The sequence below is a fragment of the Zalophus californianus genome, chromosome 10 (assembly GCF_009762305.2).
Source record: "Zalophus californianus isolate mZalCal1 chromosome 10, mZalCal1.pri.v2, whole genome shotgun sequence".
Taxonomy (NCBI): Eukaryota; Metazoa; Chordata; class Mammalia; order Carnivora; family Otariidae; genus Zalophus; species Zalophus californianus.
This window is the reverse complement of record NC_045604.1, coordinates 66,338,894-66,362,454: the sequence shown is the minus strand read 5'-3', so window position 1 is coordinate 66,362,454 and position 23,561 is coordinate 66,338,894. Positions and strand designations below refer to the sequence as shown.

Here is a 23,561-nt window from a genome sequence, read left to right as displayed (position 1 = left end):
AGTATCTGTCTATTTTAGGTTGAATCTGTGGGGGGCAACTTGTGACTTTTGTTTTAGAGTCATATTTACGTTATCAGTCAAATGCAATCATCTCCAATAGATTGTGACTTATTATGTAATATATTTGATTAAAAGAAGAGTCAGATTTCACTTGTTTTTGCGATTCCCTCTTTCCTGACACAAGTGAAAAGTTGGGAAGCAAGACTGCTCCAATGAGGCACCTTAACTGGCTCAGCTTCACTAGATGTGGAAGGAGATGTGGACCTTGACTGGATGTTAACCTTGACGTTCGGATTCCGTACATATGTGTTCTCAACGGGATCGGTCTAGGAAGATAAGTCGGGAGAAACAAAAACCCAAGAAATCACTTTCAAACAATGTGCAGCTCTTAGCAAATTTCTGTAAGGCATAATCATGATAACATTTCTTGAGAAGAGGAAAACAAACTTCGGTTTGAATATTCACCTTTGGGATGTGTCATCACACAAAAGCATAACCGCTAGCTTTAATGTAAACAAAGATAAAGACAACAGTTAACAAAATGCTCCCATCTTCACTGCCGGTCTCTGACTTTGAGCACTGGTCTCCACTACATGTTCTTGACTTGTATTCCACAAATGAAATCATACGTGTGAATTAAGTGCAGAGTACTTAACAGAGTATGTGCTGCAGATCAGAGATAATTTTGTCCTTCATAAGAAGGAAATTTGGTCATCTACTAAGCATTACTTGAAAGTAAAAGAAACTAATTTATCAGTTTTGTGTCGGCTGAGGGCAACACTACTTTTTTATTCTGCAGCAGTAGAAATACCAGCACTTATATTCAGTTGCATCCTTTTAACCAAGTATTTTTAGAAACTCAAAATGCTTGGGGTTAAAACTTAGCATTAAAGACCTTATGGAGCATACCAATCAAGGATATATTCAGTTTGGCAGTTTTTGAAATTACCAGGATTGCATTTTTGAAATGAAGGGCAATGAAAGCAATTTTGAAAAGAGGTTGGGGAATTTGTTTCAACTGTATTGTACAGCAAGAACAATGCTTAGATCAGAAGCTACAATTCAATAAAATGAACAATCAGCTTAAGGATTTTAAATAGGCACTTAAAATATTTTTTCTTTTCCTTTACTATTATTATGGTTACTCTTTTAGGGACAGGCTAGTGGGCTGGCTAACCCTGCCGGAGTCCTCTGCTGGGCACAGGCAGGTTTTCTGGCAAACCAAAAGGCAAGACTTTGGTGGGGATGACTCACATAGCTCCCAACCAGGCCTTAAACCTTTAGTTACTGCGCTCAGGGCAAGTGGGGAGAAGAAGGGTCTCTGGGAGGGCATCTAAGGAACTTGGAGCAGCAGCTATCTATGTACCATCAGCTAGGAAGGTATTTCAATATTTTAAAAACTGGAACACCTGAGCTGAAGCATACCAGCTGTATGTCCGCTCTAAAGTGTGCAGGGTGGCTGATTTCAGAAAACTAGTACAGCTTATGAAGTGGGAGAGCCAGGCCCGAATCCCACTCCTTGACTTCAAATCCAGTATTATTTTTGTGGTACCAGAGGCATCTCCACATTAAAGGTACTCATAGCAATTTAATGGTCATGGAGAATGAGTTACATGATCTCTTTTCCTGACAGTGAACTCTGATCACGAACAAGAGAGTGGAAAAAAAGAAACTGAGACTCTTAAGACAAGTTTTGCCCAGTTCACAATTTTACGCAGGGAGAGTCAGGGAGAAGGTACTCCTTTTAAATTATTAATCTGGAATACAAATCTGGGCTGGAGATAGGGCAGAAAGATCCTACTTTCTAGAAATCTCCTCCTTCTAGTTTCCATACAATTACATAAACTGCAAGCTGAGTAAGAGGGGAGGCGGTTCAGTTAAAATGGAATTGATAAGCAAAGCAGTCCTGATGCATTTTACACTAATAAGAACGTAAAATGACCTCAAATAATCAAGTTAAGTAACTCATAAAGTTCTAAAAAAGTGCCCAAGTAGGGGATTTGCTAAGTGTGAAAAACTGGGCATTTTAATAAAATTTAAGTTTCTGATCTGTCACACAAAAGCCTGTAGCCCATAGCTTGAGCGAAAGAGATAAAAGGAGAAGTTCCTGTGCAAAGAATAATGCTGTGAATGGGACTGGACAGCTAATATAGTGGCTTTCTGCCTCTGGTCCAATTACTTTAAAGATACCTCAAAAATGAGAAAGGCAGGAGCTTGCTGTATTCAGGAGTACAGGCTGACAATTGAAAAGCAGATCTGCTCTTTGAGCCCTGTGAACACACACTGGCCAGAGGTAAGCATGCGGTTTGATTACTTCTACTTTCTTGCACTGACATTAGAACACGCTGCCTTAAGACATTTTGTCAGCATGTGCCGCTGGGAGGTATACACCACAGAAATCATCACCCCTAAAAATCGACCCCACCCCTTGCCCCCACCCCATAGTTGGTTCTTCAAACATTCACCATCATGTTTCACGACCCTATGAAAACTGTGACATGATGACAGTGTGATACTGAACAAAGGGAAAAATACACCATCAAAGTTTAATCCTGGATTACAGAAATCAGTGATTCTTAAAGAACGCTTGAGGCTTTAAATACATACCTCTTGGCCCTTCTTTAGAATTACTGTCATTTATAAAAATTCTGTTTCTCCTAACAAGTTTTTAACTCATAAATGAAAAAAGAAAACAACAGGAATGAGAATAGATTTTAAAATGATTTTCTTAGCTGCATGAGGTAAAACTGGTTATTCAAAAGAGGAAACATTTAGATTTAAAAACTAACCCAATACCAATTCTAATAAAATAGAATAATAAAAATTTGCATACCAGCTTCTTGGAACTATATGCTCTTAAAATAGATTCCAGAGATTAAACAAAATCAGGTAGTTTTTGTTAAAACAGATTAACAGTAAGTAAAAATACCTGAGTAATATTTTGAGATGGCATTGAGTATATTTAAAAAGTTGAGCTATGCCATTTTTGATGATACTCTGGTTTTTAAAAAAACCATGAATGTATAAGCGAAGTTTAAAAATTACCACTTTATTTCTCAAAAGTGTGTTTCTTAGAAGGACAAGGAATAAAGTTTGGTAAAGATGAATAAAACTCATGGCAATAACGTTTTGAATACTGAATTAACAAATTTTTTCCCACATCTTCTAAAAGCTATTAGAAGCTAATACCTGTTAGATTAATAGATTTACATATTTCATTTCCTTTCTGGATTACTGTCAGTGTAAACAATATCTCAAAAGAGGTTTAATAGGAAAAATAAGAAAAATATAATACCACTTACACATTTTCTAATTCAAAGTGTTAATTACCACCAGCAGGACTGGTTTTTCAAGATGTTATTAATTTTATCTATAATTACATGCTTACTGATACATTTATAATTAAGGACTTATTCTATCCACTAAAAAGCAATTAATTTTACTGAACTTTCAGAATACTCAGTAACTATAAGCCATACTTTGCAGCCTAAAATTAACTTAATAATTAATTGGCAATGATTCAGATATAACATGGCAGCAAAGCATCTGATTAACAGCACATCGATTATGTTTACCTTCCAAACCTTTATCGTGGTTATAATACAATCGTTAATAGTATACTTAAACCATGGAAGTTAAATTCTTTGTGTTTCGAAAAACTATATAGCATTAAATGTAAGCAATGACTTGAATTAATGATGCAGGAAAAGCTGATAAACATGATATACATCCATAGCAGAGATATCACAATTCAATAATTGCATTTAGCATTGTAGAAAGAATGATAAAAAGGAGAAAATAGTGAAAAGCAATACATAGCTAATATTAATTGGACAGTACCTGCTGATAGTATCTGGAGGAAGATCTTGGAAACAAATCTTAACCGAACCATATAAGCAATTCACTCAATATTTCTAAGCTGCAATCTACTGAGAAAGATGAGGAATATCTTTATGTAAATGTGATTTTTTTCTATTTTCTGGTTAACTAATTCTTTTTTCTAAGTAAACCTACTTCAAGGAGTTATTCTGATGAACAGGCATTAGAAACATCTACCACACTCCAATGTCATTTTTTACCTACTGCTCTACTCTTCAGGGGGAAAAAAAGAAAAACTGAATGAGTATCAGCAGTATCATCCACAATACATAACACTGTCATGTAAAAAGTCCATAATGTTTCCTGAATCTATTAGGATGTCCCTACTGAGTGATCCACAAAATTTATTTTTAGAGTAGTGCAGTAAAATAGAAAAGTTTTCTTTCCCCCTAGGATCAGATCTGAGTTTTAGGTGAACTCCTCAAATTATGCAGTATGGTTTTCTGATAAATAATAAAAACAACTAAAACAACTCATCTTGAACATGTATCAATGGGCCTTTTCTACTCCAAAAATAATTATAGATTTGAACAAACACAAGAAGCAAAACATTCTCATGAGAAACCTGGTTTTAAAGTAAAAGATACCAAGATTTGATACAGATTAGATATAGATTTTTAAAAAAGCTTACATCTAACATGTTGTTTGGTATTTGTAAATACAAAACTCTAAATTAACCAAAAAAATACAATTTTCATCAATTATCTTTACCCTTTAGCTAGAAGTATTTTCGAAACAAAGTGGCAAGTAATCCAATTTTTTGTATTAAAGAAACACTTCAAAACCTCAAAGTTTCACTGATATAATTTTTTTTGTTAACTGAGCTTATGATAAAAAACAGTATTATGGAAATACTGTATCATTTGGAAAACAAATCTAATATTTTATTGTCCTAAAACAAAAAATAAATCACTGAAGGTTACGACTAGTAAGTGCAATCTTACTAATTACAAATAATATAACTTGTTACTATTTCTGAAAATTTCTCCTTATTTTCAATATATCGACTTGAAAATCTACTCTGGAGAATTTACAAATGTTCTCAGAAAACATAAAAGAAACTTAAGTTACGTGTTAGCTATTTATAATCTCTCTTCCAAACTCTAAAGGAATAATCTAAAATGAGACATTTAATGTTTCTCACTATTAATGAAAACACTGTGGACCTTTCCATAACCACTTATATTCAGGCATTAATGATAATATTAATAACAAATCTTTTTTGTGCTATGCCTAATTGAATAACACCACTTAAAAAGAACGTATTCAAATTGTAAATGGAAACTTATAGTGGACTGGAAATAAAAACACAGCAAGCCTTGAACAGTGATACCTCACTTATAGGACGTGTAAGAATCCTAAGAATTTTAAGTTTTTTATATAAAAGTATTACTTACTGCTCGTCTGAAAACACAGTCACTGTTGGATTCAAGGCCACTGTTAGGAATGGTAACCGTCTGTGTCCTACTGTAACACACTGCCGTCTCCCAGGACTATCAAGGCCCTCACTATTGCCAGGGAGATGCTTCTACTGAATAGCTGGTGATTCTTCACTCAGCTCCCTCATAGACATCACCACTTTTCAGAGGCAGTTTTTTAATTTGTCAGATACATAACCAAGGAAAAACTGAAGCAAGCCTGGAAAGCAGATTATCAAGCCTATCACATCTGCACTTAAAAAAATCATATACACGTCAAGAGACTCTGGTTAAGTGCGGCTTATTCATATCCTATAGAATGAAGATATAGACTGAATAGTATTTCCCTCAAAAATTTTTCCTTACATCAAGATTCACAGAGGTGCTCTGGGAGGCCAAGGCCCCTAGAAGTCCACAAGGCAAGTGAGATATAACTAATCTCTACTTAACCAGAAAAATAAAATCTCTCTGAATTATAACCATATTTAAAAAAAAAACTCGTTAAAAATTCACTCAATTCACAGGCTGATAATTTGAACCCTAATATAATTGCGCACACAACATTTTGGTCTTCCTAGAGGTTATAGGGTATACTTAACACATACTCAGTTTAATCTGATAAATCCAAGCACCCCACAGTTTGAACTCTCTAAATGACAAAATAATAAATAAAAAAATCAGTTGAACCAGCAGTCTTTTCAAAAGTGTCATTAACCAATGAGATATTAAAGTCATAGTTCTATTGGCCATACCACTGGTATTTGACCTGCTTATTCATTACTAAACAGTAGTTTGGAAATACGTGCTAAGTAAGGGTTTATCATGTTTATTTTGCCATCAATGCACCACGACATCCGACAGATAAGAGCACAGGAAGCAGCGAGGCACCCTACTGCTCCCCACGTTGTCTGTAAACCAGATTATTCCATGATCTAGCCCTTTCCAAGTCAGAATTCTGGATTTAAGGTGTGGATTAATCCAGTGATTATGAAGCTGACAGGTGAAAGTTTATAAGCTTTTATCTACCACAGACGTTCCTTTTCAATGTTACTATTTTACATCACATATGAAAACTAGAGCAGACATCAGCTAGCCCACTGCTTCTCAACGAGGGGGGTGTGTATGTTGTGTGTCTTGATGTTGGGGTGGACGCTGGTTTAGGAAATTTGAGATCTTTCCACAAATACATGCCCCATTCTGAGCATATAAGAAAACTGCAGGATAGAGATAACGGCTGGCCGATTCAGTACTGAGAAACACTGAGCTAGCATCAGCATAGGATGTTGCTTATAGTTTGTTATCAATACATATATAAAGTGTCATGGTATTTTTAAATATCTTGGAAATACCTTAGAATATAAACAATTTACTATTAATATTATTGCCTCAAATCTATAAACTTATTTAGGGATATTCCTCTGAAACACATTAAATAATCTATCAGATTTCTGCAAAACTGATTTACATAAAATTATAGTCAGTAAGAGCTATAATTTGTCCCAAATTCTTTTGAATTCTGCATAATACGAATCATCAAGGTTTTTTTCTGCATAATTAAAATCTCCAGGAAATCTCTACATATTTGCTTATATCAGATTCTTATTTAGAAACTCATTTACTTTGTAGGCAATCAATTTGGAAAGCATACGTTAGGATTACTTCTTTCGCCTAGTAAAAATTAAAATAAAGATACCTTATAATTTTAGTAGTTTAGTTACTGAAATTTATGCAAACATTTCTAAAGCTTTACGGCCAAAGCCAAAACAAGAAAAGAAAAAGCAAAAAGAAAATGCAGAAAGGCAGAGTAGCAACAGCAGGGCCAGCGGCACACAGCATGCAGCAGAGGTGAGAGTACATCGCGGAGACGTTAGCGCGTTCCGCAACCACAGGCAAGACGGGGAAAGACGGGCGGGGGGGGGACACACAGTGCAGTAGTTTCTTACACGTCTGCCTTTGCTAGCTGGAGTACAGGACGGAGAGCGCTTCAACAAAGAAAGGAGAATACTGCACGTTACAAATATTCACACACGACTCTTGATGGCTACCGCTGTATTAACAGACAAAGTATATCAACGTACACATAAAGACACATTTTCTGATAGAGATTGTCAGGAAAAACCGGAGGATAGGACAGTAAAGAAACTGTTGCTCAGACTCGGTCTACGAGGACAATCAAGCTTTCATGGGACCCCACGCAAACAGTGACCCACGAAATAATGCTCCATCAAGTGATGGACGGTCTCTTTTCTGCAGAGACCGGTAGTAACAACTGGAAATGTGAGAACAAAAAGGATCCAAATAATTCTGATTTAGTGCTGGGTAATATTTAATAAAATACTTAGTCTTTTACCTACCAAATTCTTACTGTTTCCAAAGATGATGCTTTTAAATGATAAAAGCTAACTTAGGCCTTCAGAATTACTGATAATGAATGAAAACAAAAAGTTACTTCAACAATACTGTCCATCCTGACTAGACATTAGGCTTAAGTCAAGAAGGACCTTCACCTTTTGGACATTAAAGATTAAGTAATTAGGGAAAAGCAGCACTAACAATAAGTAGGTAATAACTGTACTGACATATCTCCCAAGTCTCTGGAACGCGTGAACAGCAGAGTTTTATAAATATAAACTGTATCTGCCTCTGGCAATTCCCTATATTCAATAGAACCTAACATCTACTGAGGGTTTGCAATAGGTCAGGTTTTTAAAAGACACAGAAGACGTGCCATTCACAAACTGGTGGGGAAGACACCATGCCATCCACAGTGTGACAAATGCTGTGACAGAGGGTAGCTGCAGAGTTCTCCAGGAAGCTGGGGGGCGAGGTGTTGGGGGGGACGTACAAGATTTGTAGGGGGACCTAGAGAGGTAATTTATAAACTGAACTACGGGAGCTACAGAGCTCAGAGGAAACTGGAAGGATAAGAAACATCCTTCCAGGTGATCAGTGTTATTTGTACAACTCTGGCACACTGGTAAACAGGAATTTTTATTTCTTTTTAGGCGACTAGGAAGGCAGATGACCTGAACACGGTGTCCCAGAGAGTTAACGGCGAACCAGGATTAGAAGTCCTGCAGGTTCCTAAGGAAGTTTTTGTGTCTTCGTCCGGTCATTCCTGTTGCTTTAGGAAGAACTCCCCCTCCCTAACCACGCGCTGCCTGCCTAGCACAAACTTGTCTTCCTCAGCTCCTCTTACTCTGTGGACCATACCCGTCCCTCCGTGAGGACCTGCTCGGCCATCAGTTTGTTCAGAAAGTCTTTCAGCAGCCTTCTAGTTTGGTCAGGTCGCTCTCCTTTATACTCCCATGATAGACAGTCCATAGCTTTTATTATTGTGCTGCTCCCAATTGTGTTATAATTCTTTATTTACATGTGTGGTTTTTCCATCAGATTCAGATCCTTAAAGATCTGGAATATGCTTATCATAAAGCCTCTATAAAATCCTTAATGAATACTGAATGAATCCTTCTGACATTCTGCAATACTTACCTCATTATTTTTTATGGCATTTATCACTTTCTATACGGCACAGTATGTAACCATGGATTTATTTTCTCTAACAGTAAAATAAGTGTTTTGAGGCCTACTTCTACGTCTGATTGATCTTAGCAGCTACCATTGTACAAAGTAGAGTACTACATGTGTAGAAAGTGCTAAGATGTTTAACACAGAGAAACCTTTACTTTTTGGCTATCCCTACACTTCTAGACCAGAGTCAGGAATGTGCTGAAACCATGAAAAAAAGCATGACTAGCTCAAAGTAAATATATTGCCACTATGCTAAAAACAAGTGAATGTGTCTCTCAAAACCATCCCTGCATATGAAGGACAACACAGTGTACAGCCGGCACTGTACAAATGGAATTGGAGGAACACACATGGCACACACTTTCTCATACACACTCTCATAACCATGGTTTTCTACTAACAGTAGAAACTGGTCTCACAGTACATGCTGGGAAGCAGGATGTTGTCTTCATATACCATTTAAAACTGTGCATTTTATATCTGGTGTAAAACTGCCACCATAAATTTCAGGCTGATTATGGAAGTAAGCACATGGGCAGAAACCAAAAGAAGTTAATTTATCTTACAGACACATAATTTGGCAAATAGATTTTAAGATTCAGTTAATGAATTCCAAAGGTCTTTTAAAGTAAGATACTGAAGAGTAAAAGACTAGGTAGTCATGGTTCTTTCTCTCTAGATTGTCTAAACATATTAGGATGTATGATATACAATAAAAAACATATATATAAAATAATATATAATGCTGCCTAAACTAGGGAAGGACTGCATATGACAATCTTCTGAAATGGGAGAGTTTTGAGTTGGGTTGTATTTAATATGTGGATGGAAGATTTTTTAAAAAAGAATTGAAAGAGGAAATATCAGGAATGCCATAATTTCTCAAGAAGGATTTAGGCCTGGTTTGGGTCACAGAATTGAAAGATCTTTAAAATGTATGTTTTAAAATTCTGTCTTCCACTGATTCTCCCGTATGATCAATTTTCCCCAGATACAGCTACACGATGCTGCCACACCTCAGATTTCTGTGATGGGTTATGATAGATTATGAAAGAAGCCAAGGGAGAGACCAGCTAAAAGCAAGAGATTAGAGAAGGAAGCTAGGAGCCAGGACTGAAATTAAATATTTTAGGACATCTTAGCAAGATTTTACCATGAAGTCAAACAAGGAGTGGAACTCGGCCTGCCAATACTCTCAGACTACTTGCTTCTTGTCATATGCCAGGATACAAGAAAACAGTATTAGGAAGACCAGACAGTTGGACTATTGGGACTAACTCTATTCCTTGATGCCTGACCTTTTTATTCCACACCTTTAAATGTGGTTTACTCTTTCCTCAGTACACTACAGTAAGACAGCCTCCAGAAAGCAAGTTGGCATACTCTCATTTGCCAGGTTCTCCCAGTTTTTGTGAATTTGGCCCAAATGAACAGAGTGTAGAATTGTAATTTAAATAAAACTCAAAACTTACCTGGCATAGATTTAATAAGTGACAATATGTTAATAAATGACAGTATGTTTACCAAATATAAAGAACAAATAGTTCATTTATATGACTATAATTAGTATGATCTTTAGTACAGTCAAGCCAAGTATTTTGGGGGCTCAATTGAAAAGAAGAAAATGAATGGAACAGGATGGGAAGTTTGCGAGCTGGTCTGATCATCCCTGGACTTTTGGCCACTGGCGTGCAGGGAACAGATCGGGGAGAGCCCGAGCTGCTGAGCTCCGCCTGCCCCTCACCCTGTTTGGTGCTGGGCCTAACACAGAGTCACCCCCAGGCAGTCTAGGACTGGGCGTGTGGGGCTGAGAGAAAAGACGAGGTCAAGAGGAAATGATTTCCACAGCAGAAGGACCCTGGTGGCGGTTCACTGCTGTCACTGGCGTCTCACCACGTGTGGGAATGCCTGACCCAAGAGACAAAGTGGTCAGAGTGACATCAGTTTGCCATGAACTAAAACCCCCTCTTATCTGCCCTAAACAATGTCATCCATAACCCTGTTGCCACCCCTTCCCTATTCCTCCAAAGACTGAGAATCCTAAAACTTTACTAATGGGGGAGAAAATGATCCAGTCTACTAATGGGAGAATGCTGTGATCAACAACGGTTACAACCACTGGACTGAGTATTTTTCTCTGGTTCTTTTCTCTGTCAGAAGCCTACGATTCTACATGGAGAAAATCCCAACTACCCGAGTTGTCCTGAATTACAGAAGCAGGGTGCTGAGAATGCCTTCCACTTCGCCTGAGTCGGGGGGAAGGAAGGGACCTGGGTCGCTCACACTGCTCTCCTGTCAAGGCTGCTCTTGCTGGAAACTTGACTCACACAGAAAGAACTGTCTAAACCATGCAACTTAAAAGGAAGGCCTATGGCTCCGAATGTGTTCCCATATTGCCAGAAATTCTGGCATTCACTTGAATTTTGAACAGGCAAAATACACTGAGGAAGAACTGGAGGTGGGAGAGCAATTCTGGGCACTATTTTATGTAAAAAGAATTATTGTGTTAATAGGCCCACATGGGAGGGTTAAGGAAAAAAGTAAAGGGTCATTTTTGAGGAGGGGAGGTGCTAGTGATATGGTTCTAGAGAATCAGAGGGCAGTATGAGGTCACTAGGCCACGGGAAACAAACGGGGAAGATTCATGGTGTATGGACACCAAAGAACGTTTCATTTCTGCAATCTTGCTGAATACTGGCTTTATCCCTTACTAAACCTACAAGTTCCTGCTGCAATTCAAATTCTAGGTCTTCAATGTCATCTATTTCTAGGAGATAAAATTAGAGAAGAATGATCACAGGATGTGTTGTATGTGTTAGTTAAGCGTTACAATCTGCTCACTATGGGGGGCAGTCACGCACAACATTCTTAACTAGTTTTGGCACAAAGAACAATCAAGATTGATTCTATTCCTTAAGCTTCCAAATGCCTAAGAGAAAGGAAGCAACAGAAGTTTGGTTCATACTAAGTATCCTGGACACCAAACACAAGCATGACAAGGATTGAATACCATTTTTCAAAACATCACTCTACTCTGGCTTTGAGGATGAACTGAATGATAACTCTGGGAAAAGCGGTCATAGTTATCAACTATAGAGGTTTATGCCATAAAATATGAAGTAAGAATACAAACTATTTTTTTTAAACAGGAGCTTACTTCCTTCTCCCTGACATGCAAACCTCACAGTGCAGTGGTCTTGCGGCGGGACAATTTGCAGGGGGAGTGCAGTGACTTGGATTGGTCGGGGGCAGAAGGCGAGCAGAAGGCCAAGGAAACATTTAAGTCACACTGGATTCCTGGACAAGAAAGGAAGCTAAAGGGAACGCAGGAAGGGAAGTGAATGGCCTATTACGAGTAAGGAAACGGTAACCAGTGTTACTGAGGGCTCTACACACCTTGTTTCTTTAAATTCTCAAACAACCTCTGAGGCAGTACCACTATTAGTATCCTTGTTCTTCTGATGAGCAAACTGGGGTTTATCTAACAGAAAAGTTAGGGAACTTGATCCCACTCATACACCTAGAAAGTGGTATAGGCAGCAAATCTGAGCCCCCTTATGTGCTTAACCAATAAACTGGAAGAAGAGAACTCAGGAAGCAAACGAGGGAAAAACCAGGCTTTTTAAGAGCTGGAGCCCGATTCATAAAGATTCAGCCTGTGTGAACTCAACTCCTTTTCCTTTTATGATAGGAGTTCCTTTGTGCTGGTTTGAAATTCAGTGTTATGTCTGAACTGCACTTAGGCTGAGTGCTAGTGGGTGACGGACAAGAAAGGGCTCTCCTGGAGGAAAGTGAGAGTGGGAGTCTTCTTCACTACAGCTGGGTGGTGGCTGAGAGAGCAGTGACAAGGCGGGCATGGGACGGCGCGCATTCCTGCAGCCCTTGGGCCGAGTAGAATGAACCTATCTGTTAAAATACATACGACTTCTTGGTTTTACATTCAGAGCTTTTTGTGGGAGGAAAGGGAATGTAGAGAAGAGTTTGTTAGGGAAAAAAAAATGGAAATGGTTTTCTAGTGGAAGGAAGAGTTAAAATAATTTATTTGAACTTCCTTCCCATTCTCTCTCAAGTGAATGATGTTTCTATGGACATACTATATTGAATATTTTAGTACAGTGAAACATACAGATTATAATGTGAAATACTACTGTACCTCAATAGAGTTCTCTTTTTATTGCCCTGTAGAATTAACTAGAAAAACTGTCTTAAGAATAATGGAATAGTTTCCATTCAGAATGGACTTGGATATAATATTTCAAAGACAGAAAAAAATCACTTGAAAAAAAATTTTAAAATCTAGATCAAGAGTTTTCTCTAGTGGACAATTATGTGAAATACTTTTCTGAATATAAGAATTATGTTTAACAAAACACAAAAAATAAGACCTATAAAAATTTCCCTGGTTGAAAAACCAGTGCTATGTAGAACATTTGCATTTGAATCCATTTTATTTTCCAGTTTCTAGAAAGGTTAAATGTTTGACATGACAAGGATTTTTATGCCATTTAATGTGGAATAGAGAGAATGCATACATCTGGTATTTCAGTAAAGAGAATGAACGATATACATTAGGGACTTCTAAGTTATCAAATGGATAGAATTAATTTAGGAGAGAAAATGGTAGTGCAGTCAATTTATAGTGCACGTAGCACATATGTTAATGAAAATCACTTTCCACATTACAGGTGAAATTCTGTCAGCATTAAAAACTGATTTGTACTCAGTTATTATGTCACAATAAAATCTGTTGAAAGATTTAATAAAACATACCACTTTTTTCTGATTTTACCACCAGAAGTTTACTTCTGAGAAATAAAATAGCAAAGTGCCGAAAAGGGGAATGTCAAATAGAAATCACCATGAAAAATAAAAATGAGCATTTCATATACATATCTACATAGTGACAATAATCAAATAAACATTCCAGTCTTCAGAATTGTTGCAAAGAAAGGAAATACAGATGCTCTGATGGCCAAAGCATTTTTCAAAGTACATTTTCACTTTCTGATGTTTAATAAAGATAAACTCTTCATTATATTTCAGGCAAGAAAGAAGCTAATTTTGTCTCATAAATTACCAGGTGTGATATTTCTAAAACTGACTGCATTACTAGGCAAAATTCTTCAATTCAATTCACTGATGTCTTTTACTGAAGGATGCATTGGTTTGAAAATCAAAGACTTACGTCATCCAAAAAATCAATCAGTGAAGATGAGGAAGAAGAAAAGGAATCCTATTTAACGAATACAGCAATAAAAAATAGAAAATATGGATGAAGCAATTTAATACGAACAAATAATAAAAAATTTTGTAAAACAATTGAAAGGCAAATGACATTAATTCAAATAAATAAATGAGAAAAGCAGTCATTGGCATCATTTCTCAAGAAACTTAGAAATCCATTAATTTTTAAAACGTGGTTCTTTTTCCCTTTCCTAAAGAAATGAAATACAATGCACACATTGTGCCCAAAATGTAATAAAATGAAGCACATGGTAAATCATTAATAATCAAATTAAATGAAGCACTTTAGAAGGGTCACAATTAAAAGTGAGCAGTTCCCAGTGGAATGTAACCTCTCTGAGAACAGGACTTGGTGAACTGGGTCACTACTCTATCTCCAGCACCTAGAACAGTGCTCTGCACAGAGACTTCTGATTATTTGTTTAATAAAGATATAATCACTAACTAAATCTTCTGAGACAAAAATATACTTTATATCATAAAATTGTTTTCAGCAAAGAATTTAAGCACCAAAGAAGGACAGTCATAGAGTCACTATTTCATTATTATGGAATATACTGCCTAATACATTCTGTGTAATACTTTTAACAAAAAGTATTCCTATTGTTAACTTCTAAAATAATTGAACGGATTTGAAGCTAGACCCAGCACTGCCCTATTGTGAGCTCTGACATTTCCACTTTTTTTTTATTATTTTTTTTTATTATTGCGGCTCTGTGCTTGGGGGAAAAAAGAAAAGTGTCAAAAATCTTTCAAAAGTTTGGATTTGTTCTGCATTTACTGTTTCTCAGGGGAAGAGACAAAATTTCTTTTAAATCTTATGACTCACATTTTGACCTTTCTTAGATTTTTCTTAAATACAAATGTGATTACAGTTTCCGTAAGAATGCAGAACATGGGGTGCCTGGGTGGCTCAGTCGTTAAGTGTCTGCCTTCGGCTCAGGTCATGATTGATCCCAGGGTCCTGGGATGCAGCCCAGCCCGTACTGGGCTCCCTGCTCCGCTGGGAGCCTGCTTCTCCCTCTCCCACTCCCCCTGCTTGTGTTCCCTCTCTAGCTGTGTTTCTCCCTGTCAAATAAATAAATAAATAAAATCTTTAAAAAATGCAGAACATACTCTTCTCTTAACATGTTTTTGTTTATATAAAATTCTAGGTCCTCTTATGTGGGAGGCAATAAAACAGTTTCATTGCAAATGAATTTTAAGTTACAAAGTGAATTTTAAATGGACCGCAGGGAATACTTGAAAAGTTTAATACTTACTTCAAATTGATCCAGAGCATCGGTAGGCGTATTCAAAAATGCCAAGAAAGAATGCTGTGAGTCTTGGTGCTCTATACCTAGAAGACAGCAGCAACTTTTTTTAAAACTAGAACAATTTAAACTAATTTTCATGGATAACCATTCCTGTCTGAATCTATTAAGAGCTGATCACAAACTACCATATTTTAAAGCTGATCAATACTTTTAACTCTACATACTGAAAAAACTATAGTAGTGTTTCTTGGAATATCACTTAACAGTTACATCAGTCTCCATGACATACTTGCTTCCTGACTTGAGGTCTTGAATTTCTTTCTTTTCCCACATAGCGCATCAGAACAAACACATTACATCTTGGTAGACTTGGGAGAATTTTAAAAACATGGTTATATCTGATTTTTCTAAGCTAATTTATCACCAAACAAGGTTTCTGGTTTGAAAAACTTTTAGCAAACATATAGTAAGCATTAATATAAATAATCTCTTATGATAATGTCATGATAAAACAAATGTATTTAGTTATGAAAAAACTTTTGTCAAGGCCTCAATCTGATTTCAGGTATTGTTTTATTGACAGAATAAATCACTCATACCCTAGTTTTTCTCAGATGAGGTTATAAAAGCTGGTGCATATTTGTTAGGAATGGCATTAACTTCAAAGGCATAATTTCCAAAATAATTCTTAAAATTTATACACAATGATAAATACTAGGAAGGAAAAAAGCAGAAACAACCAAGCACACATTTTCGACTTCCTCATCCTTAGGAAGTGACATTAACTAATTTGTGTGGCTTTCCTACTACTCTAAATAACTAACACCATGGATGTCAGAGGAGGCACTATGTTCAGAAATTCATCCAGTCAATAAATATTTATTGAGAGCCTTGTGCCAAACCTTGTCTAGATACCAGGACATATTAGTAAATGAGCAGAAAAAAAATCCTTGCCCTCATTGTATTATATAAATACTACATTATAGTATTTAAGTAGTACAGTACATTATGTTACAACACAAAGTGAAATTTTATTATCTACAATGTTCTAAATCCAAATAAAAGCTATAGGTTAACATGCTTTCATAAAGCAATGTGATAAACTTAAGTTATTTCTTCTGCAAGTTTAGATCTATTCTAAAAATGATGCATCTAGTGACATAAGGCATGTCATAGTCAGTCACACTCTGCACTGGTCTCTCTTCTGTATAAACTGCCTTTAGGGCTACAGACCCTCCAGCTCCTATATGTTCTTTTTCCTCTACTCACTGAATAATGCAGCTCCCTTCCACTCTTCATGTTTGAAAACTGCTTGATTCTCAATTTAGTGTGAAGCCTTGGGCTCAGTGTGAGTTCCTAATTCACTTTTGCTGCTCCTTCCTTTCCTGTTCACTAGGAAATTGAACTGACAAAAATTTTTTGAGTATCTACTACTTTTAGTGGTTTTTCATGTCAACTCCTTCATGTGATACCCTCTCTTTCCGTCACAATTTTATTTTTTTCTCCACAATTTTAAAAGCAGATACAGAGACCCAGCCAGCTTGACATCACTCTGTGTCACAGGACTGAGAAATTACAGGGAAGCATCACATAATGTACGCATAACATAAAGCCATTAATTAGTTCACTATTCAGTCAGGAATACTGACTTTGTCAGGACAATGAATTTATTTATTTATTTATTTTTAAAAGTAGGTTCCACATCCAGCGTGGAGCCCAAGGCAGGGCTTGAACTCATGACCATGAGATCAAGAGTCAGATGCTCAACTGACTGAGCCACCAAGGTGCCCCAGGACAAAGAATTTCTAATAACTGCATATAAGAGATCCCTTCATTGAGAAAATAGAATTTGTTTTTATTAAATCTTCACATTCTTAATGCCCACATTATGGAAAAAAGTTTAAGTAAAGTTCCTGTAATAGCTGCCATGCACTCCAGAGTTACTTTTCACGTTAATGGAAACATGCTCAGGTAATGCTTTCAAGAAAATGGGAATAAATCCTGAGAAATCCCACAGGGTAAGCAGTTTTAAGAATAAACACGGAAGAAAACAATGAAATGCCAGAACAGTTCATCACTGAATTGGTTTCTAATATGGGATTAGATTAATCTTTAGTTACTTCATACATTGTTTCCTCAACTACCCTGGAAGTGAATCCTACGACACTTGAAAAGAGTATAAAGCACACTATAAAAAGTATTTTCCCCCCAATCACAAAAATCTTATTTGTGAAATCAGCCACGGCACTGAAAAAACAGTCCAATTTATGACAAAGTGAGTTTTTCTGCTACCATGAAATCTTTAAACCATGTATATTAAGTACAACAAAATGACTGAAACCAGTCTAGCGAGTGTGTGTGTCAAATATGCGTATATATATCCATCAGTGACCGCCAGCGTGCTTAGTGTGAACAATTCTCTGACCTACACACGTACGTGGATTCTTGGGTAATAAAATACATTCACAACAGAATAAGCCCTGATTGATGCAAAACACATTCTCATACCCTTTTCAGATCTAAGCTCTTCAGTGTCCTTTATCAGTTGTTCGATTTCTGAGAGTAGCTCCAAGTTCTTCTTCTCTGAATCTTTTAGTTTACTTCAATAAGGGGAAAAAAAAAAGGAAAAATGTCATTATTTTTACTGCTGGTTAGTGAGCCATCCTACAGTACGTAGTTGGAGCTTCCTGGTTTAAATGTCAGTCACATCAGGTCAGGGAAGTGCAAAGCCACTGCAGGAAAGACAAATCCCGCCGGTCATCTACTGTTATATAAATAAAATTTCACTGCAACACAGCCAGACTCATTCATTCACAGACCGTCTCTGGCTGTTTTCACACAATAGTGCAGTTGACTAGCCAGAGGCAATACGGCCCACAAAGCTGAAAATATTTAGTATCTGGCCTTTTATAGAAAAAGATGCTGACCTGGAGCTAAATGATTAGATTTTAAAATGTCATAAAATCAAAGGTTAATTTAGGATTTTGTTAGACTCTTCCACAGAGAACCATGAAAGTGGAGCATTGTTATGAGTACATCTGTAGTTTCCAGTTTCATTCAGTCTGGTTTATGGGCGAATGTGCAAACGCCTGTGTCCCAGGCACGGGAAGGCAGCTCACGTTCGTTCTACTTATGACACAGAGAATGACATTCAGTAGCTCTTTGTGTTAGGATCGACTCACATTCTCCAGAAAATGTTCTCTCAAATTTTCAATGTCATGCTAGCACATTTAAGCAAAGCATACTTAATTTATGTCTGGATTATTTATAACAAGAGTTTATAATTCAGTGGGATGCCAGGCAACCGCCCTCTAAGTGGATTCAAAACATTAACGATTACAGTTTCAGGACTAAGGCTTCACACCATTACAAACTGAAATTTATGGGACTATATTTCTTTTCATGATTGAATGCCTCTGGAACTCTGCTATTCCAGCACCAAATGGATTTTTCTATTTATATGTTGATTTGTAACACGGACTTTCTGTTGTTCCTCTATATCACCAACACTGACTTATTCTTGAACCATGGTTATATCCAATCCAATTAAGATTTTCATTTTATCACTTATTTATTCTACTGTGGCGATGAGGATTGAAGGAATGTATTTATCCAGTAATTGTCTCAGACTGTGGAGGATATACTTGTTTTAAAACATAAAAGAACATGAAGAAACAATTATAGAGAACCTTCATTTGTAAAAGATCTATGGTAGAGGTCCGAATTCCCAGATGACTGTATTTTGTTCTGAATATATGTTGCATTTTTATACTAATATGATACTCCTGAACAGGAGAGAATTTTGGATTTAATGGAACAGAATTTGAGAGTTAACTAAGTTTTACAAGTAAGGGGAAAAATAAATAAAATATTAATTAGCACAATTAATTCTACTTTATGGACAAGTCAGAGGACTAGGCTTTCAGCTAGTCTGTTTTCTAAATACAGACAAGGTTGTATTAAAATCCCATCACTGCATACAAGGCTTGAAAGCATTTATTCATTTTCAAATATTCATAAATTTTTCTGGTCATTACTTAAAAAGGTGATAGGTATGAACTAAACAAGTAACTTCTCCCCAAATACTTTTGGACCAACTTAGAAATTACTCTAGTAAACTCTATCATTCAACCTTACCATTCTGTGATGATGTTAGCTGCTTTAACTTTATTCAGCTCTTCTTGGATGGCCTGCTTAGCTCTTATTTCTGCATCCAGGGCTGACTGCAACTCCAGCCTAGCTGACATATCCAGTTTTGCAAAACGACGCATTTTCCAGGGCATATCCTACCAAATAATATGACTGTTGTTAGCTCGATCCTATTTTTTCCTTAACATTTAAATTCAGTAATGCAAGTAAATTTAGAAACTACATAAAGCACTCTCTTTCTCTGACAACAGAATAGAACTTAAACACTGCTTCTGAAATTATATTATTTTCCATTAAATTCAGAAATAATTGTGGACCCACATATAAGGAGTTTATTTTCCATACTTATTACCAATAACGGATACCTATACAAAATTACAGTTAAGCAGTGATGTGTTATGATTTCCTAAACTGGCAAAGACTTAGACTAAGTGAATTCTCAAGAAAAACTTTACAGTGAGCTAAAGCCTAGACAAGTTGATAGAAGTGCTGATTTATTATAGTGTGTTTGAGCCTCCCCTCCCACCCCATATGATAATTCTCCATGCAAAACAGCAGAGCTTACTGTTGCTCGTGCACCCAAGCTGGAATTTCTCAAAGCTTCCAACTCTTCTGTCATTTTAGAAGCTAAGGCCTGGAGATACCCTCGTGCATCCTTTTCATCACTGACCCTAGAATACATACACATACAAAGGACAAAAGTAACACAAACAGAAAAACTTCAGTGTGAGAGATATATTGTTTTTAAAGCCTCACACAAGAAATAAGTGAAATAAATGTTTTCTTTCAAAAGATCTACCACAGTACTACTGCCTGACAATAAGTGGGAAGAAGTTTACTGAACTGTTTCAGTTACCTATGAATTAAAGCTGGTCATGCTTAGGAAAGTTCAAATTACTTGTATCTGATAAATTAGTAAAATTTCGCCCTTGAACCACAGAATATTCTTTTAATCTAACATTGAAAACACACATATTTACATTATTTCTAAAGAATATTAAGATTTCTAATTGGGTTCTGCCATTTTATCTTATGAAAACAAAATGCATCAGTTTTAAAACTGAAGTACCCTATATTTAGAAAGTTTAAAGTAAAATAGTCTGCAAAAATCAGGGCTGTACTGCAATAAATCTTCTCTGTTTTCTAAAATGGTCAATAAAATACCAATCAAAAGGAAAAGATTAAAGTCTACTGAAGCTCATAACTGTCTTAAGACTATCTTTCTGATGTAACTATTACGATTCTATAAAAATGTTTTCAAATTCCATTCAATGACACACATTCTAAATTTCAGAATTTGTCTAAGAGAAAGTTTGTGTTTTGTTACGTCTTCAAAACAAGGGCAAGGCTAGGGTAAGGACTGCCAGCATATGACAATCCACAGCAGAAGGTCCTATCCCCAAGAAGAATGAAAACAATTAGTATACAGAAAGCTATAATTGGCATAAATTAAAAAAAAGGAATTGAAATTTGTAGTGCTTAGAAGTGTATTCTAATATACTCTGGGGAACACCATTTGCCTTTTGGAAGGCTGGCTGTTTTCATAAATACAATTCAGGCCACTGAATAGTAATGAGAAAAGCATATTTCAGGTAAATCAGTAAGTATCTGATGCATATAGCAAACTGAAATCTTGAACTTAGCTTTAGCATCTTTTAGAATTTAAACTCCTGAGGAGCCAAATTCATATATTTCTATCTATATATCTTAAAGAGGCCCTTTAAAAGGCATTTGGTTCTCTTTTCTCTCAGATGGGAAGGTGTACTGGAGGACAAGCAAAAGAATCTAACAATAAAAGCGATCCAATCATTATAAAAAGTTGCCCAGCCTAGTTCGTTACATATTTTTAGGCTCTATATACATGTATATATTTTTATTGCCTTTTAAGGGAAAATGGCTTTAGAAAATATTGTTTGTGTAGTGGGAGGCGGTTTCCTTTAAAATTCTTTAACTTTGGACACCACACATGACCATGACCTTTTGATTTAATCATCTGATCTACAGTATAAAAAATAAGTGAAGATGAAGGAAGATTACCTTTTTTTTTTAGAGTACCAAGAAAGACACTTAAGAAAACTGTATTATCATTTAAAGGGCCAGGCTAATCAGCCTCAACCAGCATTGCTTTAGTGCCTATCTACCCCAGCGATCTAGGCTTATGCACATTCCAGCCTGCTTCCATAACTCTGGAAAGCAATAAATTCTTGTACATGCCTTTCATGCTGTTTAACGTTTCAAATAAAAACCAATCTCTACCTCTGAAACAAATAATACATTATATGTTAAAAAAAAAAAAAAAGATGATGATAGCAGGAAGGGAAGAATGAAGAGTGGGAAATTGGAGGGGTAGACGAACCATGACAGACTATAGACTCCGAGAAAGAAACTGAGGGTTCTAGAGGGGAGGGGATGGGGAGATGGGTTACCCTGGTGATGGGTATTAAAGAGGGCACATAATGCATGGAGCACTGGGTGTTATATGCAAACAATGAATCATGGAATACTACATCAAAAACTAATGATGTAATGTATGGTGACTAACATAACATAATAAAAAAATAAATAAAATGGAAAAAAATAAAAAAAATAAAAACCAATCTCTTGTAATTTTCGTTTTATTTGCATGTTGAATACGTTCACATTCCCTGACCCATGTGGTCTCCCACTAAGTCTCAATTTTTTATTAAAGCTATGTCTATTTTCTTGGCTACAGAGAATTAATGAAGGGAAGGGTTTTAAAAGAAAAAAAAAAAGACTGGGTCAGTTACAAATTCCTGCCATTTAAATTCCACTGGGCCCTGGTCTGCTACAACAATTCCTTTTTAGAATCATTGCTATTTGTCTGTTTCCAACCTTGATCCTTGAAGTCTCACTTCCCTCCGACCAACACTGTCTTGCCCTTTTCTTCTAGGCCATCTGGATAAGCTGACTCATGCCCATTTTAACTTTTTTTTTTTTTTTTTTAAGTTTTAAGAGGCAAGTAAGTCCCTCATCTTTTCTTTGGCCAAGTCATTTAAATGTATTCCTCATCCCACATATATACAAATAATTACCTTCTTTGAAAACAGCTTTTGTTTTCACTTTCATCACTTCCACTGGCTGCTGTAAACATATACAGACGTTTTCTAATCCAGAAAGGTTCCTGTCCCAATTCCTCTCCCTATCGTTGTGATACAACCTGTATCTAATTACTCTAGTATTTAACCCCTCACTAACTCGTACATACTTTCTGAGGTCTGATTTCTACCTCAACTATTTTGCTGAAACCACAGTTCATTCAAGTGACAAGTCAACTATAAAAGGCCAATTTCAATCTCTTTTGTTCTTCTGCCATAGCTAAACCCTCTACTCCCAAGCTCTTTCAAGTAATTAATGCAGAAATACTTATTAATACTGACTATTATGTAGGGCATAACAGAGAAGATCTAGAAGATAGTCCTTAAAACATCAGGGAGGTAGGACATACACAGTAGAGAGACTAAGAACTTTGATTCTTGAGTCAAACAGACCTTGGTTCAAATCCTAACTCGCTGCTCACCAGCTCTAGGACTTGGGCTAAGTCATTTACCGACTTCTAGCTCTCTGCTATCTCACCTACAAAGTGGGGATAATAATCCTATCTCATAGGACTGTTGTAATAACTAAATGAAAACCCTGTACAAGTGAATTTTCAGCCCAAGCCTGGAACATACTATGTTGTAATCAGTATAAGCTACGACTATCCACAAATGAAGATTAATGAATGAGGAATAGTTCAAATAATGTGAGGGAATTTAAATAAAGGGAAATAAAAGTGTTATTATTGAGACCCTTTGCCGATTATGAAAACACTTTCCTGGCTGCCCTCTACCTTCTATATGCTGCCCTCACCATATTATCCTTCTTTCTTTCCTCCTTAAAAAGATCTCAACAACTTCAATGGCTTTATTGACTAGGAATTAAATCCCCAAATTTATATGCTTTACCCTAACCTCTCTGTAATCTTTTCAAAAGCGTATTGGAACTCTGTACCCAGATGTCTCAGGAGAAGCCCAGACTCACCAACAAGCAAAATAACACAAACAAAATTGATTATATCTTCCCC

At 36.4% G+C, this 23,561-nt stretch overlaps 1 protein-coding gene across 8 annotated transcripts in view; it reads right to left on the bottom strand.

Annotated features, from left to right (window-relative positions):
• CDC42BPA (CDC42 binding protein kinase alpha) overlaps positions 1 to 23,561 on the bottom strand; it is a 350,869-nt gene that overhangs the window by 51,748 nt on the left and 275,560 nt on the right. For 3 of the 8 annotated variants that reach the window (XM_027612777.2, XM_027612778.2, XM_027612772.2), the window contains 5 exons: positions 20,043 to 20,148; positions 19,466 to 19,614; positions 17,837 to 17,928; positions 15,335 to 15,411; positions 222 to 326 (listed from right to left, as the gene is read on the bottom strand). In XM_027612777.2, coding sequence (XP_027468578.1) covers positions 222 to 326; positions 15,335 to 15,411; positions 17,837 to 17,928; positions 19,466 to 19,614; positions 20,043 to 20,148 — 529 coding nt within the window. Of the gene's footprint in view, positions 1 to 221; positions 327 to 7,240; positions 7,280 to 14,013; positions 14,062 to 15,334; positions 15,412 to 17,836; positions 17,929 to 19,465; positions 19,615 to 20,042; positions 20,149 to 23,561 lie in introns of all 8 variants that reach the window. The other 5 variants (XM_027612776.2, XM_027612779.2, XM_027612773.2 and 2 more) reach the window with 4 other exon arrangements.